Source organism: Rana temporaria, chromosome 4, assembly GCF_905171775.1.
Source record: "Rana temporaria chromosome 4, aRanTem1.1, whole genome shotgun sequence".
In the NCBI taxonomy this organism is placed as follows: Eukaryota; Metazoa; Chordata; class Amphibia; order Anura; family Ranidae; genus Rana; species Rana temporaria.
The window spans coordinates 76,128,770-76,147,415 of NC_053492.1; the positions used below are offsets into that span (position 1 = coordinate 76,128,770).

Genomic DNA, 18,646 nt, shown 5'->3' on the forward strand with positions numbered 1-18,646 from the left:
GGGACTGCGACATTATGGCGGACACATCGGACACTTTTGACACATTTTTGGCACCATTCACATTTATACTGCGATCGGTGCTATAAATATGCACTAATTACTGTATAAATGTGACTGGCATTGAAGGGGTGTGAGGGAGAGTTTAAATGTGTACCCTGCATAGCATTTCTAACTGTGGGGGAAGGGGACTGACTGGGGGAGGTGACCGATCTGTGTCCCTATGTACAAGGGACACAGATTGGTCTCCTCTCTCCCTGACAGGACGTGGATCTGTGTGTTTACAGATCCACGTCCTTGTCTGTGTAACCGCCGACCACGGGTGCCCGGCGGACATCGCGGCCGCCAGGCACACGCATCGGCATCTCAGTGATGCGGCGCTCGCCCGCCCCCCAGTGGCCCGGAGGCCGTAAAAAGACGGCTTCCCAGAGATTTAGAACCACACTGCGGCCGTATATAGTCGTACGGCCGTCAGGAAGTGGTTAATTGTATGAAAACCACACAGGGTAACAGTACAGTGAGAGCAAGGCACACCATGTAATCATGTTTCTGGTATTCATAGACATTTGTGGCTTGCAAGCCTGCCCTGATAGTGATCATTGAATAATTTGTAATGGAAGCAGGTGCAGTCTGCTTTCTTCACTGAAGGTGGTGTTCTTCTGCAGTTTGAGAGAAGGTCAAGAGGAACAGGGTTCCTCTATGGTTTCCTGGGTCACTGGGGGAGATATCTACTTGGATGCTGCCATGTCATGTGACTCTAGCAGCCACCTTGGGTCAGGCAAAGCCTATTTAAAGCCCTAGTTCCCGGGTTTTTGCAAGTGGGTAGAGTAGGGACAGGTACCCTGCCTGGAGAGTGCCACTAAAATTGAGGCCAGATGTTCTCCTTGAGAAGAAACCTGGAATAAAAAATTTCTTGTACCCACCCTGTCTTAAGAAGGAACTCTCCAGGCCAGGGCCGATCCTAGGCAGGGTGCACAGGGTGCTTTGCACCCAGGCGCCTGCAGAGGTGGGGGCGTCGAAGAGGCAGAGTTCTCCCCTCCCTCCTTCTCTCCTTGTTTGTGTCTGTCCAGAACTAATGTTCTGAGCATAGGTGTGTGTAATCCAGAACTGATGTGTCTCTGACCATCTCCTGTACAATGTCTGCAGTCTCTAATCATCTCCTGTACTACGTCTGCAGTCTCTGATCATCTCCTGTACAATGTCTGCAGTCTCTGATCATCTCCTGTACTACGTCTGCAGTCTCTGATCATCTCCTGTACAATGTCTGCAGTCTCTGATCATCTCCTGTACTACGCCTGCAGTTTCTGATGTCTCCTGTACAATGTCTGCAGTCTCTGATCATCTCCTTTACTACGTCTGCAGTCTCTGACCATCTCCTGTACTACGTCTGCAGTCTCTGACTGTCTCCTTTACTACGTCTGCAGTCTCTGACAGTCTCCTGTACAATGTCTGCAGTCTCTGATCATCTCCTTTACTACGTCTGCAGTCTCTGACCATCTCCTGTACTATGTCTGCAGTCTCTGACCATCTCCTGTATCATGTCTGCAGTCTCTGACCATTTCCTGTATCATGTCTGCAGTCTCTGACCATTTCCTGTATCATGTCTGCAGTCTCTGACCATTTCCTGTATCATGTCTGCAGTCTCTGAACATTTCCTGTATCATGTCTGCAGTCTCTGACCATCTCCTGTATCATGTCTGCAGTCTCTGATCATCTCCTGTATCATGTCTGCAGTCTCTGACCATCTCCTGTATTATGTCTGCAGTCTCTGACCGTCTCCTGTACAATGTCTGCAGTCTCTGATCATCTCCTGTACTACGTCTGCAGTCTCTGATCATCTCCTGTACAATGTCTGCAGTCTCTGATCATCTCCTGTACTACGTCTGCAGTCTCTGACCATCTCCTGTACAATGTCTGCAGTCTCTGATCATCTCCTTTACTACGTCTGCAGTCTCTGACCATCTCCTGTACTATGTCTGCAGTCTCTGACCATCTCCTGTATCATGTCTGCAGTCTCTGACCATCTCCTGTATCATGTCTGCAGTCTCTGACAATTTCCTGTATCATGTCTGCAGTCTCTGACCATTTCCTGTATCATGTCTCCAGTCTCTGACCATCTCCTGTATCATGTCTGCAGTCTCTGACCATCTCCTGTATCATGTCTGCAGTCTCTGACCATCTCCTGTATCATGTCTGCAGTCTCTGACCATCTCCTGTATCATGTCTGCAGTCTCTGACCATTTCCTGTATCATGTCTGCAGTCTCTGACCATTTCCTGTATCATGTCTGCAGTCTCTGACCATTTCCTGTATCATGTCTGCAGTCTCTGACCATCTCCTGTATCATGTCTGCAGTCTCTGATCATCTCCTGTATCATGTCTGCAGTCTCTGACCATCTCCTGTATCATGTCTGCAGTCTCTGACCATCTCCTGTATCATGTCTGCAGTCTCTGACCATTTCCTGTATCATGTCTGCAGTCTCTGACCATTTCCTGTATCATGTCTGCAGTCTCTGACCATTTCCTGTATCATGTCTGCAGTCTCTGACCATCTCCTGTATCATGTCTGCAGTCTCTGACCATCTCCTGTATCATGTCTGCAGTCTCTGACCATCTCCTGTATCATGTCTGCAGTCTCTGACCATTTCCTGTATCATGTCTGCAGTCTCTGACCATTTCCTGTATCATGTCTGCAGTCTCTGACCATTTCCTGTATCATGTCTGCAGTCTCTGACCAACTCCTGTATCATGTCTGCAGTCTCTGACCGTCTCCTGTACTATATCTGCAGTCTCTGACCATCTCCTGTATCATGTCTGTAGTATGTCTGGGGGCTCTTTCTAACAGACTCTAACAGAAGCCCTCTCTGTGTCCATCAGAGAGGCCCCCCTCAAGGTCCAAATAAAGTACTTCTCTTCCTGTATTTTGTTTATTGTTAAGAGATCATGTACGGATCCCAGGGTAATGAAGACTTTGTGGGGGGGCATTTCTGTGGTTGAGTCATTGCCATAGAAACATTTGTAAAGGGGAGGAGTTAGTAAAATGACCACGCCCATCTGGGGGCGCCAGAAAAATTTCTGCACCCAGGCGCCTGTGACCCTAGGATCGGCCCTGCTCCAGGCGGACTCAGTTTTGGACAAAGTTGAGAAGAGTTGGAACATCTGCAACCATTGGTCGGTGCTTGGTGGATTTCCTTACACTTCAGGAAAAACATGGTCTTGTTTTTTTTATACTGTATGATGCATTTTTCGGGAAAGTGGCAATAGCCTATAGTGAATTCTCCAATAAAGAAAAAACTCCATAGAGAAGGAGTAAAATTATTGCAAACAAGAAGCGAGGTGGAATCTCTTTAGTGGATGGAGACCTACAGTTAGATTGTAACGGTTGTGTTTAGAACTACGTAGGTAAGAAAGAGGAGGAGTAGCGGTTACAGTGTCCTTTTAAGAGACCATCATGTCACCTTGGTCATGACTATTCCTGCATAATGTATGCAAAACCACTTCATCAAAAGCTCAAGTGATAAAGAGACAAGGCAGGAACTCAGTTGGGAGTCTGGGAAAGTTGACTTTAATGAGAGAGATTACATCTAGTTTAAAGCCCAACTTCAGGAAACCTAACAATTCTCCCTTGCAAACGGGATCGTCCAATTATCGGTGCGGCTAATATTACATTTTTTCGAAGTATCGGTAAAAAAATGTGACCGATATTACAGATATTGCTTCAAAGGGTTTTACCCGGATAATGCATGCAGAGAGCGGACGGTCGGGTATTGTAACAACAACTGATGCAGCGCAGCAGCCGATCAGCTGTTATTACAAGCAGTGGGAGGGGACGTTACCTCCCTCCCACCGCGTTCCGCCCGGACTCTGCCACCCCACAGGAGGCCCGAGCAACCAGACAACACTTGAGCTGTCTGGCTGAAGACCCGAACAAAGCTGATGCTTCATTTGGGTCTCTGGTCTCGGATCACGCATGCACAAGTCGTGCTGCATGATCTGAATGGTCCTTGCTGTTTTCTGGGACCTGTGTGTCTCCCAGAATACAGCGGGGGGGGGGGGAAGGAGGAGGGGCCAGAGATTGCCCAAAGTGTGGCAATCTATGCCCGGAAGTGGGAGCAGATACCTAGATTTAACAGGTATCTGCTCCCCCCCTCCCCCTGAAGGAAAAATTGACACCTCATCCCTAACCACCTTAAAACCGAACACATATTAATTACACCGGTTCTGAGGCGAATTTATTCAGATAAGGCACCAAGTGAGTTTAATTACCACCTTAAAGCGGAGTTCCAGGCTCTTTTTTTATGTTTATTTAAAGTCAGCACCTACAAAAAGCATAGCTGCTGGCTTTTAATAAACATACACTTACCTGCTCCACTGTCCAGTGACGCCCGGAGCTCCGCTCCTCTCCGCCGGCGCCTCCATTCTAACTGTGGGCACCCGGCCGTGACAGCTTTCGGCTTCACGGCCGTGCACTCACTGCGCGTGCGCGAGCGGCGCTGCGCTACCTGAGTGGACAGGCGATCGCCTGGGACATGTCACGTGTCCCAGGTGATCGCCTACAGGGAGGGGCCGCCAAAAGGCGATCTGACGTATCGCCTAAGCGGTCCCTGGGCAGAAGGAGAAAGTGGGACAGGAAGTCCCACTCCTACTAAAGCCCTCACTTCCCCCCCAAAAACATGACATGCCAAATGCATGTAAGGGGGCGAGGAGTGGTTTAAGCGGAAATTCCAATTTTGGGTAGAACTCCGCTTTAATCAGCCACAGAACCTGTGTAATTCATATGTGTTTGATTTTAAAGGGACGAGGTGGAAACCCTAGGGGAGGAGGGGCCAGAAATCTCATAGATTGCTGGTGTTACCCAGAAGGAAGGGGGAGGGGGGTCTTGTCAAAACTTGGTACCCCCCAAAAAAAAAATTGCAAAAGAGGCCGTGGAGGGTGCAAACAAGCAGAGCTTCCCCTTTTGGGTGGTGCTCCGCTCTAAGGTCTCTTTCAGGAAAGGTGGTTGGGGGGGGGGGGGGTAAAGATGTCAAAAACGAGTGGCTGAGCTGCTTACCTGAACAGGGATGTACACGTGCCACAATGCTTTGCTTTGTGCCCACAGCATTTTTAACTCAGGGTACACCGGATAAACTCAACCATTGCAGTCAGTAGGGCCTGGCCACAACTGCTTGCAATGCTCGCAATTGCAGCACAGTAATGAGGCATTATAGGGTTAAATCAGACACAGTCTGTCAAATGTCATCTGAAAAGCAATCCAAACGCAGATCGCACTTTAGTACCCTCACTTTTAAATTATAAGCTGTAACGAGCAGGGCCCTCCGATTCCTTCTGTGTTGTAACTGTACTGTTTGCCCTAACATTGTAACGCGCTGTGCAAACTGTTGGCACTATAAAACTCCCATATTATAATAATAATAATAATAAAGGGCACCATATACTCCACCACTAATGTAAGGCCAATTAGCTGACTTCTTTTCAAAGCCACTGACCTAGGACAAGCTTGCAGCAATTGAAGTCAAACCTCCTTATCTACACCCTTGTTCCAAGTCAGGGAATGCAAAGACAGCAATATTTCTGTCAGATTTCTCTCAGTATATAAAGTGCTAACTTTTATTTTTGGATAGAGCAGGTGAGAATTAAAGTAGAACTATAGGCAAAACTTTTATTTATTTATTTTAGAGTTAAGCTGGATACACACTATACATTTTTCCGTAGAGTTTCAATTTGTATGCAATCATGCAAGCCCTTGCACTACATGGCAGAAAATCTAATAGTGTGTATGTGTAGTGTGTATGGGGGTTAAAGTGGTTGTAAACCCTTTACAACCACTTTATACTACAGGTAAGCCTATAAAAAGGCTTACCTGTAGCTACCCAGGATATCTCCTAAACCTGCACGGTTTAGGAGATATCCCCTGTCCTCTGCATGTGCACGCAAGTGCTGTTGCTTCAGTGCGTGTGCTGTTACCAGCTGCTCCCGCGGGAGTGACGTCATCGCGGCAATCACAGCGCCGGAGCCACGATACCCAGAAGTAAGCCCCGGGACAGATGTCGGCAGCCAGAGGGGGAGACGAGGACCGCTGCGGGGGCTTTGATGTAAGGTAAGTAATACATAATGAGCTAGTATGCTATGCACGCTAGCTCATTATGCCGTTGTCTTGCAGGGTTTTTTGTATTAGGGTTTACAACCACTTTAAGGCTGGCCAAAAAATATACAATTTCCGTTTAGATTTACCAAAACCATAGAATATGAGGTCAGACCTACTTGTACGCAATCAGGCAGGCCCGTGCACTACATGGTTGAAAGTTGATCTAAAGGAAATTAAAGAAGAAATTTGCATAAAGTATGGCCAGCTTAAGGGAGGGTTGTAACCCCTATAAGTTTTTTTCCCCATCTGTGTCCCATTAGACAGATTTACCTTTACTTCCTGCTACATAGTCCAAACAGGAAGTGAGAGGAAATCCCTGCAAATTAAGGAAATTCCTTGAGACCCCCAGGTCACCAGAACTAGTGTTTTCACTTTGGGACAACCCAAAATGTGGGATTTTATTTTACTTATAGCGGTAAACAGAACAAATAGAGAGGATGAATCGCCTTAAAGCGAAGCTCCACCCTAAAGTGGAACTCCCGCTGATCGGAACCCTCCCCCCTCCGGTGTCACATTTGACACCTTTCAGGGGGAGGGGGGTGCAGATACCTGTCTAAAGACAGGTATTTGCACCCACTTTCGGCCACAACAATCTCGGGCAGACTGCGGGCATGACGTCACCTCCTCCCCCCCCCGCTGTGTGCTGGGAACACTCGGCTCCCAATTCACAGCGGGAGCCAATCGGCAGGCGCAGCGTGACTCGCGCATGCGCCGTAGGGAACCGGGCAGTGAAGCCGGATCGCTTCACTTCCTGGTTCCCTCAGAGTGGATGGCGGTGGGAGCAGCAGGGTGACGAGCGATCGCTCGTCCTCCGCTGCGGATGGCGCTGGACTCCAGGACAGGTAAGTGTCCTAATATTAAAAGTCAGCAGCTGCAGTATTTGTAGCTGCTGGCTTTTAATATTTTTTTTTCAGCGCACATCCGCTTTAACGGAGACACAGACAGCAATAAAATCTGACAGGCGTTATAACCCCTCTCCTCCCTATCCAAATCTAAAAAAAACAAAAGAAGGTTTCGTCTTTAGCTGAACTTTAAAACCAGTCAGTCTAATTTTCGCTGGTTGTGTCCCATTTGTGAGATTTCCCCTTCACTTCCCATCCCGCAGACACACCAGCGAGTGAAGTTCCCCACGTTTTTAACATTCCATTACTTTCCTGTTCTGGGGACATCCCAAAATTGGGGATTTTCTTTTCCTTTCAATGATAATGGTAAACAGGACAAATAAAGAGGGTGAATCTCCCTAACGTGGGGCATAGACTGCAATAAAAACTGACAGGGGGGTTTTATTCCCACTTCAAAACAAAAAAATGGGTCTTTAGTTTTAGTTATACTTCAAGTAAATACATATTAAAACGGTTGTAAACCCCAAAAATTAAAAAAAAAAACAACCTGCAAGACAAAGGCATAATGAACTAGTATGACTAGCATACTAGTTCATTATGAATTACTTATATTAGATCGAAGCCCCCAAAGCCGTCCTCGTCTTCCCCTTCAGCCGCAGACATATCTCCCAGAGGTTACTTCCGGGTATCGCCGCTCCGGGGCTGCGATTGGCCAGAGCGGCGATGACGTCACTCCGTGCATGCGCGGGAGCAGTCAAAGCTGGCATTCTTCATTCATAAACAACGGTGCATACTTTTTGGCAAATATCTCCAAAACCGTGTAGGTTTAGGAGACATTGAAAACACCTACAGGTAAGCCTTAATCTAGGCTTGGCTGTAAGTGAAAGTTGTAATGGAGGGTTTACTTCCATTTTAAGCAGGAATAGGCCGATAGACTATTGCTAATATGACAGATGTATCAGTTGTTTATATTAGTAGCAAACACAACTTTTTTATAAATGCTGACACGAGTTTAAAGCTATATAGTTAATAAGATTCTTCACTTAGGAAGAGGTTGGGCTGCTGCCTCCTCTGGAAAGCTCCAAAAAAAATGGAGCAGAATGATTGTGAATATGTGAAAAAAAAGGTAAGTGGCCCTGCCCCTCAACTGAAGAGTGACCCTAAGGAGTGAATCTCACTTCACATCAGTGAGTGTGAGTGCTGTGATGATCAGCAATAAATTAGTGTTTCAAAAACAATTGATCAAAGTATTAAAACTCTGATGGTGCATTTTAGAAAAACTCAAATAAAACATTAAAGCGCAATAGTGCGAATTATGCAAACCTCCTGCTTGTCCGTGACATAAACTAAAGCATAAAACACGTATTAAAACTCTCATTTTAGAAGTCACTTGGGAATATGACATATACTTCTGAAGACTGAATTATTTATATATAATACTTTCACTTTTATTTATTTTAATTCATATGGAGGACATTTTTATTTATTTATTTATTTATTTTTTTATTTGCGCGTGTGTATATGCACATTTTATACATATAGGGGTAGATTCAGATAGAATTTACGCTGGCGTACGGATTAGGTTCGCTCTCTTGACTAGACCAAAGGAAAATGGGGGAATGGGGCTACCCGACTTTAAGAAATACTACATAGCAGCTCATGTTACAAGGGTCGTGGACTGGCACTGCCATAGAGAGACGAAGGACTGGGCGACCTTGGAAGATGACCTGAGTCCTCTGCCGCTCCTTTTCTCCCCCTGGAACCCTGGGCTGAAAAAAGCCCATATAATGCCCCGCCAGCCTCTTCAGGCAAATACCCTGACGGTTTTTGCTTTGGGGACTAAATGCTCCTCCATGTTCTCGGTCAAGGGCCCACTTACCCCGCTGGCTGAGAATCCAGATTTTCAGCCAGGACTAGGCTCGAGGACACTACGTAACCTATCCACCGACAAGACACTTATAGCGGGAGACTGCTTCCGGGGGGGAACGTTTGTGGAATACCAAACACTCAAGCAGACACAAGACCTCCCTTCCCTACCGTTCTGGACGTACCTCCAAATACGTAGTTACACCGGTGACAAGCAGAACAAACCACACTTCACCAGACCAATGACCGACTTAGAAGAAGTTTGTATCAAGGGTGAGCTCCTGCAGAGAACGACATCGGTCATATACCAGTGGCTACAGGAGCCCTCTACCTCCACGGTTGATAGGTTTCAGAAAGGCTGGTCCAAGGCACTTGAGAGGGACATCTCAGAGAAACAATGGCGGAGGGCCTGTGTGCTGGCACACAAATGCTCTATTAGCACAAAAATGCAAGAAACGTCCTACAAGTTGCTAACGGACTGGTATGCCACGCCTGCTAAGTTAAACTCCTGGTATGCTCAGACCTCTGATAAATGTTGGAGATGTGGGGAGGGAGTAGGTACGCTGATACACATTTGGTGGCACTGCGCCCTCGCCTGGCTAACTATTGGCGCCAGGTCACAAATTTAATTAAACAAATCACGGAGACCAGCTTGGTCCTTGACGCAGCGTGCTGCCTTCTCCACATCTCCTCCTTCTCATTGAAGAGATATAAGAACTCACTGACGAAACACATGCTGAATGCCGCGAAGGCCTTGATTCCTGGCCTCTGGAAGACCTCTAGGGTCCCCACTATTGCACAATGGCTGGGAAAAATCTCTGAAATTCGAGAAATGGAAGACACACTTGCACAAGCCTCTGAAAACGTGGATAAGTTCCACAAGACTTGGTCGCCCTGGTTTGAATTTAGTTTCTCGAAGGCTTATGAGACGCTTATGGGCGCTGACTGAGAGCCCGCTTGTCACTCCGTGACGATATGATTAGACTCTGAGTCAAAGAATTGTCTTGTTCACTCATTACACTGCTGCATTCACCTTCCTACCCCCCTTTTACCTTTCTTTTTCTCTTTCCATATCTGTCCCCCCCCCCCTTCCTTTCCCCACACCTGTCCCCCCCAATCCGGCCATCGCTAGATGGTGGGAATACTAAGCCCCACTTTATGGTATGGTAGTGAAAATACACATGAAAAGCGATGGATAATCTAGCCGAAATATAACGTCAGATGGCTTTAGGTGGTAGAGGTAAGGCCTATTCTTACAGCAAGAGGTTATATATAACGACAGCTTCTTTGGAATGGGCCACACTCTAAAGACAGCAGAGTAACGCCTCAAGCTTTGTCGCTAATTGTGAACCTGTTAGTATTACATGATTTGAGAATTTATAGATGTCAACTTTGATGTTTGAGACTTTTGTGTACGACTGTCATTATCATGCTGTACTGTTTTGATAATTGCACTATATTTTGTTCTTGACTGGAACACTAATAAACTTTGGAATGTAAAAAAAAAAAAAAAAAGAATTTACGCTGGCGTATCCATAGATACGCCGCGTAAATTCAAATCTGCGCCGGCCTATCTACTTTCTGTATTCAGAAAGCAAGATACTCCGACATTTGCCTAAGATACGACTGGCATAAGTCTCTTACGCCGTTGTATCTTAGGGTGCATTTTGACGCTGGCCGCTAGGGGCGCTTCCGTTGTTGTCGGCGTAGAATATGCTAATTACCTAGATACGCCGATTCACAAACGTACGTACGCCCGTCGCAATGCATTTACGTCGTTAACGTTAGGCTTTTTCGGCGTAAGGTTGTTCCTGCTATTAGGAGGCGCAGCCAATGTTAAGTATGGACGTCGTTCCCGCTTCGAAATTTTAATTTTTTACGTTGTTTGCGTAAGTCGTTCGCGAATAGGGCTGGACGTAATTTACGTTCACGTCGAAACCAATACGTCGTTGCGCCGTACTTGGAAGCAATGTACACTGGGATATGTACACGGACGTCGCATGCGCCGTCCGTAAAAAAACGTGAATCACGTCAGGTCATCCTGCATTTACATAAAACACGCCCCCCTTCCACATTTGAATTACTCGCGCTTACGCCGGCCCCATTTACGCTATGCCGCCGCAAATTACGGAGCAAGTGCTTTGTGAATACTGCACTTGCTCATGTAAGTTACGGCGGCGTAGCGTAAATACGATACGCTGCGCCGCCGTATCATTGCGCGCCCCTACGTGAATCTACCCCATAATTTTTATTTTTTCACAGTTTTCTACTTTTAAGGTTTCATGTACTTTTGGATGTGTTTTATGCTTTAGTTTATGTCACGGACAAGCAGGAGGTTTGCATAATTCGCACTATTGCGCTTTAATGTTTTATTTGAGTTTTTCTAAAATGCACCATCAGAGTTTTAATTCTTTGATCAATTGTTTTTGAATCGCTAATTTATTGCTGATCATCACAGCACTTACACTCACTGACGTGAAGTGGGATTCACTCCTGAGGGTCACTCTTTAGTTGAGGGGCAGAGCCACTTACCGCTTTTTCACATCTTCACGAGTTTAAAGCTGGCCATACACGGTTCAAATTTCAGCTGATTCCTGATGAACTGGTTAAATATCTCTTAGTGGGTGGCCATGTCGGCCCCCTCCCGACATCCTTCAACTGAAAAATTGAAGAAACTGGATGTTGGCTGAACAGCACCTGCTTCTATTCCGACAGCCAAACCAATACAATCACCCAGCACAGAGTCCATCCACGATGTATCGTGTAAATGGAGGAAACCGTTTGCTTTTTGTATGGCCAATGTTAAACCTCGTACACACGTCCGAGGAACTCGACGGGCGAAACACATCGTTTTGCTCGTCGAGTTCCTTGTGAAGCCGCCGAGGATCTCGGCGAGCCAAATTTTCCCATTCCCGTCAAGGAAATAGAGAACATGCTCTCTTTTTGGCCCGACGAGATCCTCGACGGTTTCCTTGTCGAAAAGTGTACACATGACCGGTTTCCTCGGCAAAAAAAAAACCCAGCAAGCTTCTTGCTGGTTTTTGCCGAGAAACTCGGTCGTGTGTACGAGACCTTAGTTGTGTGTCAAGACCACTTAAAGGGTAACTCCAAGAAAACGTAAGCACTATTGTTTAGGGAGGTAAAGGTAATCTGTCAGAGCGCACTGATCTGAGGTCTGTGACTATAGGTAGGGGATATATAGGGGGGTTACATTGGGATTAAACAGGGGGGGTTACATTAGGGGGATTGCAGGGGGGGGGTTACATTACAGGGATTACACAGGGGGGATTACATTAGGGGGGATGGCATGGGGGGTTACATTTGGGGGATTGCATGGGGGGTTACATTAGAAGGATTACACAGGGGGGGGGGGGTTACATTAGGGGGGTTACATTACAGGGATTACCCAGGGGGGTTACATTAGGGGGATTACACGGGGGGGGTTTCCATTAGGGGGGTGGCATGGGGGGTTACATTTGGGAAATTGCATGGGGGTTACATTAGGGAGACTGCATGGGGGGGGGGGGGCGTTACATTAAAGAGATTGCGCTGGGGTGACATTAGGGGGATTGCTGGGGGGTTACATTAGGGGGAATTACACGGGGGTCCCTGTAGGGGGATTACACAGGGGGGGAGCTGTGCTGATGCGCTAGCCTTCTCAGTCCCCCGAATGGCTCAATGACCTAGGGGGGTGACACCAAGTTTTACCGCAACAGGTGACACCAACCCTAGTGATGCCACTGTCTGTGAGTTCTGTTTATGTAGTGTCCTTCACTGAGAATACTGGGGTTGATTTCCTAAATCTGGAGAGTGCAGAATCTGGTGCAGCTGTACATGTAGCCAATCAGCTTGTAACTTCTGCTTGTTCAATTAAACGTTGACAAAAAAAGCCTGGCAACTGATTGGCTACTATACAGAGCTGCACCAGATTTTGCACTCTCCAGTTTTAGTAAATCAACCCCGCTGCTGCTTAAGGACACCACAGAGGAACAATAAGAATGACTTACAGAACAACATTACCTCCCCAGCCACTGAGATTTTACATTTTCTGCATTTATTTGTAAGCCTTCGCCCTGGTTCACATTGATGCTACTTTGAAATGGCGGTACTTCACTTCAAAGTAGCAAGGTCAGTGCGATTTCTGGTGCTACTTGATAGACATGTGTGTCTTCACGCCCAGATATCTATTGAAGTCGCACCTGAAATCTGCAAAAAGTAGTACAGAAACTATCGAGGCCTACGGGTAACTGACTGCGTTTTGTACTGTTTTGTACTTTTAAGCATTTTAATAAATAAATAAAATAAATAAATAAACTACTTTTTCAAATCGGTGAGGCACCGCAAAATCAGTGTCGCATTGATTGGAACAGTGCCATTGCCTTCAATAAGCTGCGACTTGTCATGCGATCTGATCTCTCATATCGCATGACAAATCGCTACAATGTGAACCTAGGCTCAATGTTCTCGGCCACAAAAGTGAAACAAGAAATTAGATTGGCTGGCTGATGTGGCTACCAACTGTACTTTGATTCAGTTTCATCACTTAAGCCGCGTACACACGATCAGTCCATCCGATGAGAATGGACCAACGGACCGTTTTCATTGGTTAGCCAATGAAGCTGACTGATGGTCCGTCGCGCCTACACACCATCGGTTAAAAAAAACGATCGTTTTAGAACGGGGTGACGTAAAACACAACGACGTGCTGAAAAAAAACGAAGTTCAATGCCTCCAAGCATGCGTCGACTTGATTCTGAGCATGCGTGGATTTTTAACCGATGGTTGTGCGTACCAACGATCGGTTTTGACCTATCGGTTAGCAATCCATTGGTTAAATTTTAAAGCAAGTTGTCTTTTTTCTAACCGAAGGTTAAATAACCTACACACGATCGGTTTGGACCGATGAAAACGGTCCTTCAGACCGTTATCCTCTGGTTAGCCGATCGTGTGTACGAGGCCTCAGCCCCAGCATATAGACAGCATCCCATGATAACAGCTAATATATACACAATTGTAGCAGACAGAAAACAAAACAAACAAATAAACAAATAAACAAAAAACAACAACACCGTGCTGAGATGGAGTACTAACCCAAGAGCAGACCTAAAATTTTAAATAAATCATAAACAGATTTATTCAGTACCAAAACACCAGTAACAAACTCATATAAATATACATAAAATGTGCAATTTTGTGCTGATCAAACATTACTTATATACAAACATTACAGTACTATGCCACTTCAAGAGAATAGTCCGCTATACACATATCAAAGCAATGGTTTCTGTCTTTGTAGGTCCACTTTGCTTATACGGAGAGGTTATATGGTTGGTGAAAAATGTCCAGTGGCACCTGAGCATTGCCCAACCAATATTAGAAGATCATGCTGGCCAATGACTGTCATGAGCATTGAGATCTAGTACATGGTTGGTAGGAAATGACCAGGCAGTGGCAAATGATAGCATTGCCCAACCAATATTAGAAGATCCTGCTGGTCAGTGATTGTCCATGAATATGCAGGATATGGAAAATGTCCAAACATTGTCATTTGCAATGGCGTAAGATGGCATTGTCCAACCAATATTAGAACATCAAATTGGTCAATGATTGTTTGTCATGAGCATGAAGATCCAGGATATGGAAAATGTCCAGACATTGTAATTTGCATTGGCGAAAGATGGCATTGTCCAACCAATATTAGAACATCAAATTGGTCAATGATTGTTAGTCATGAGCATGAAGATCCAGGATATGGTTGGTGAAAAATGTCCAGACATTGTCTTCAGCAGTTGCGAATGATAAAATGATAGCATTGTTCAACCAACAATAGACCAACAATGGCCATGAGCATGAAGATCCATTAAGACATCAGATGGGGGTCCAGCAGTCCAGCAGGTGGCATTAAAGTGGTCATTTATTGGTTTGCTAGAATGATCACCCACCAGCAAGCTTGCCCATTATCAGTATGACTTGGTATTGTTGAGGGCCTCAATTGATCCAAGTTCTGCTCAAGTTAATAAGTCTATTTACCCTTGGTGCCGTTAAGGAGGTTGGTCAGCTGCTCAATGTAAGAGATGGTACATTTTAGCGTCTGGATCTTCGTAAGCGGTTGTCTACCCTGGCTGTAGACAGGTGGCAAATTCCTGCGTAGGGCATGAAGAGCTTGAGCTATGGCTCTCATCCTCATCTTCTCCCTCTCGCTGGCCTTTCTTCTGCGCTGGGTACTCATTGCAGCTTTTAGACCGTGCTGGCCACGTCTGCCATGACCTCCTTTGCCATTTTCCATGTCATGTGGGTATTCACCATCAGGGTACTGCAACAGCCTGTATGCCATCATGTCATCTCCATAAGGTAGGTCCTCCAAGCTAGGTGGCCTGGAGCAGCCAGAGAGTTGAGACTCATAGGAGGCAGAAGGAGACAAGCTCTGGGGGGAAGGCGTTGCACTCAGGCTGTAGTTTTCCGAATTATTTTTCCAGTCCCAAGAGGTGGTTAAATAAGCAGATTCAGGATCAGAGTCTGAGACCAGCGTGTAGTCCGCTTCCATTTTAATAATGGGCTGGTGAAGAGTCTCCATGAAGTTGCAGAGCTGGTATCGGTGGTCCTCAGTCTACCTGTGACAGCCAACTCCAGTGTGTATAAGTTCCCCAGAGAGGGGGGGGGGGAGACCCTTTATATACACAGCTGTCACATCAGATGGGGGCGTCTCAATGGAGCAGTTCAAAGAAAACAGCAAAGTGCTAACATGGAAAATGAACTCCTGAAGTGTGACTTTAGCCTCATTGGGAATTATCAGCTCTCAGCTAAATTGTCTTTCAATAAACAAGGCTGGGGGGGAGGGGCTGGATAGATCTTAAGAATGCAAATTGACATTTTAGCAACAAGCAAAGAGATTAAGCTGTACTTTGTTTACCAATTAAAACACAGAGAAGTGGTGGCTTTCCTAGTCACATGGAAAATATGTACACGCCAATGGAAAGGACTCCGATGACAATCAAGGGGCTAGATCCATGAAGCGTGGCGCTTCTTTACGGCCGGCGTAGTGTATCTCAGATACACTACGCCACCGTAACTTACAGCGTATTTCCTGTATTCTCAAAGAATTTGCGCCGTAAGTTACGCAATTCAAATGGATGTGATGGGGGCGTGTTTTATGGTAATACGTCTTGACCCGACGTAAATGACGTTTTTTCTGAACGGCACATGCGCCGTCCGTGGGGGTATCCCAGTGCGCATGCTCGAAATTAACCCGCAACAAGCCAATGCTTACGACGTCATTCTACGCAAAGCCCTATTCGCGAACGACTTACGCAAACAACGTAAAATTTTCAAAATTCAACGCGGGAACGACATCCATACATAACATAGGATACGCCTCATATAGCAGGGGTAACTATACGCCAAAAAAAGCCTTACGGAAACGACGTAAAAAAATGCGCCGGACGTACGTTCGTGGATCGCCGTATCTAGCTAGTTTGCATACTCGACGTGGAAATCTACGGAAACGCCACCTAGCGGCCAGCGTAAATATGCACCTTAGATCCAACGGCGTACTAAGACTTACGCAAGTCGGATCTAGCCCAGCTTCAGGCGTATCTTGTTTTGTGGATACAAAACAAAGATACGCCGGAGCATCCTAGAAGTTACGCGGCGTATCCATAGATACGCCAGCGTAACTTCTTTGTGGATCTGGCCCAAGGTTTTTACAGTTCTGTTATAAATTCTACGCATTTTACAAAAAACGTGCTTACATTTTTACGGCAACAATAAATTCCCCTTACAGTAAAACCTTGGTTTGAGAGTAACTTGGTTTGAGAGCATTTTGCAAGACAAGCAACATCTTTAAATAAATTGTGACTTGATATACAAGCGATGTCTTGATATACAAGTAGCGTCATGTCACAACGGAGTATAAAATAGAAGAGAGGCGCCTCTAAGTGTAGCAATATGGTTACATTTAATGAAGGTACAACATTTAGCAACTCACATGCTTGATGATTAAGATGCACATCTAAGTATGCGATCTACATAAACCATCCCCCACACCGCCATCAATGTCATCCCTTCCACGCTGCGCTCAACAAGTGGTTCAAGCCTCGCTTTCAGATCGCTCTACTGCAGGGTAGTCTTCCCAGTCACAATTGCAGACTGACAGCGCTAAGAGCCGTCGGTGCGGAGGCTGGTCTATGTGGACAGCTTTAACCCGGATGCCCGAATACTTAGATATGCCTCTTTTAATCATCAACCATGGCCCGGATTCTCAGAGGACTTACGATGGCGTAGCGCCATGTACGCCGTCGTAAGTCCGAATCCGAGCCGTCGTATCTATGCGCCTGATTCTTAGAATCAGTTACGCATTGATATCTATTAGATCCGACAGGCGTAAGTCTCTTACGCTGTCGGATCTTAACTGCATTTTTTTTTAAACCGCTAGGTGGCGCTTCCGTCGAATTCCGCATCGAGTATGCAAATTAGCTAGATACGCGAATTCCCGAACGTACGCGCGGTCGACGCAGTGAAGTTACGACGTTTACGTTAGATTTGCAACGCGTAAAGTTGCCCCTGCTATATGAGGGGCAACCAATGTTAAGTATGGCCGTCGTTCCCGCGTCGAAATTAAAAAATTTACGTCGTTTGCGTAAGTCCTCCGTGAATGGGGCTGGACGCCATTTACGTTCACGTCGAAACCAATGTTGTCCTTGCGACGTCATTTAGCGCAATGCACGTCAGGAAATTTTAGGGACGGCGCATGCTGAGTATGTTCAGCGCGGGAACGCGCCTAATTTAAATGATCCACGCCCCCTACCCAGCTCATTTGAATTAGGTGGGCTTGCGCCGGGGGATTTACGCTACGCCGCCGCAACTTTACAGGCAAGTTCTTTGAGAATAAAGCACTTGCCTGTAAAACTTGCGGCGGCGTAACGTAAATGACATACGTTACGCCGCCGCAGTTTTACGCTCATATACGAGAATATGGGCCTTAGATGTGCCTCTTTTAATCATCAACCATGTGAGTTGCTAAATGTTGTACCTTCATTAAGGGCCAGTTCACACCACATGCAGTCCAGTGCGCTTTTTTTCTGCATCAAAAACGCATGGAAAGTAGGTTATATGATTTTCAATGGAATAGTTCACACCAGTGCTTGCAGTTCCAGAGTGTTCCAGAAAAAAAAGTAGAACATGCTGCATTTTACCTACACTGGAACGCTGTAAAATGCATAAAAAACGCACCGGAACGCACTTGTCCTTCTCTACGGTTATTAAAAAAAGAGGGGTGAAAAAAAGCACTGGACTGCATTAAAAACGTACCAAAAATGCACATGCAAAAAAGCACCTGGAACGCATCCGGATTGCGTTTCTATGGTGTGAACTGGCCCTAAATGTAACCATATTGCTACACTTAGAGGCGCCTCTCTTCTCTTTTATACTCTGTAGCTCCTGCTGGATTTTTCTTCTAATCCCCTTGTGGAGGCTTCCATTTGTGGATGGACATTTTATGGTTACACAACTTATCACATTGCCATAATCTTTTTATATGGACTATAAACTGAAGGACCTATGAATAAATGGTTTTGGAACGAATTATCTGAGTTTACATTATTTCTTATGGAGAAATTTGCTTTGATATACAAGTGCTTTGGATTACAAGCATGCTTCTGGAACGAATTATGCTCGCAATCCAAGGTTTTTCTGTATTTTCTACTTTTTGGTCTATTAAATATACCATTGGAAGCATTTTATTAGATTTGTTTGGCAAGTGCAAAAAAAATAGCTGTTCATCCCGCCAAAAATCACGTGAG

The 18,646-nt window shown here is 45.8% G+C and overlaps 1 protein-coding gene across 1 annotated transcript; it reads right to left on the bottom strand.

Annotated features, from left to right (window-relative positions):
* Nucleotides 1-14,362: 14,362 nt before the first annotated feature.
* MSGN1 (mesogenin 1) lies at nt 14,363-15,682 on the bottom strand. The gene has a single exon (XM_040347439.1). It carries the CDS (start codon nt 15,421-15,423, stop codon nt 14,872-14,874), a length of 552 nt encoding a protein of 183 aa, XP_040203373.1. The 5' UTR covers nt 15,424-15,682; the 3' UTR covers nt 14,363-14,871.
* Nucleotides 15,683-18,646: the final 2,964 nt, after the last annotated feature.

Coding starts and splice junctions, on each gene's coding strand:
- MSGN1 (XM_040347439.1), bottom strand. CDS start 15,423: ATGGAGACTCTTCACCAGCCCATTATTAAAATGGAAGCGGACTACACG.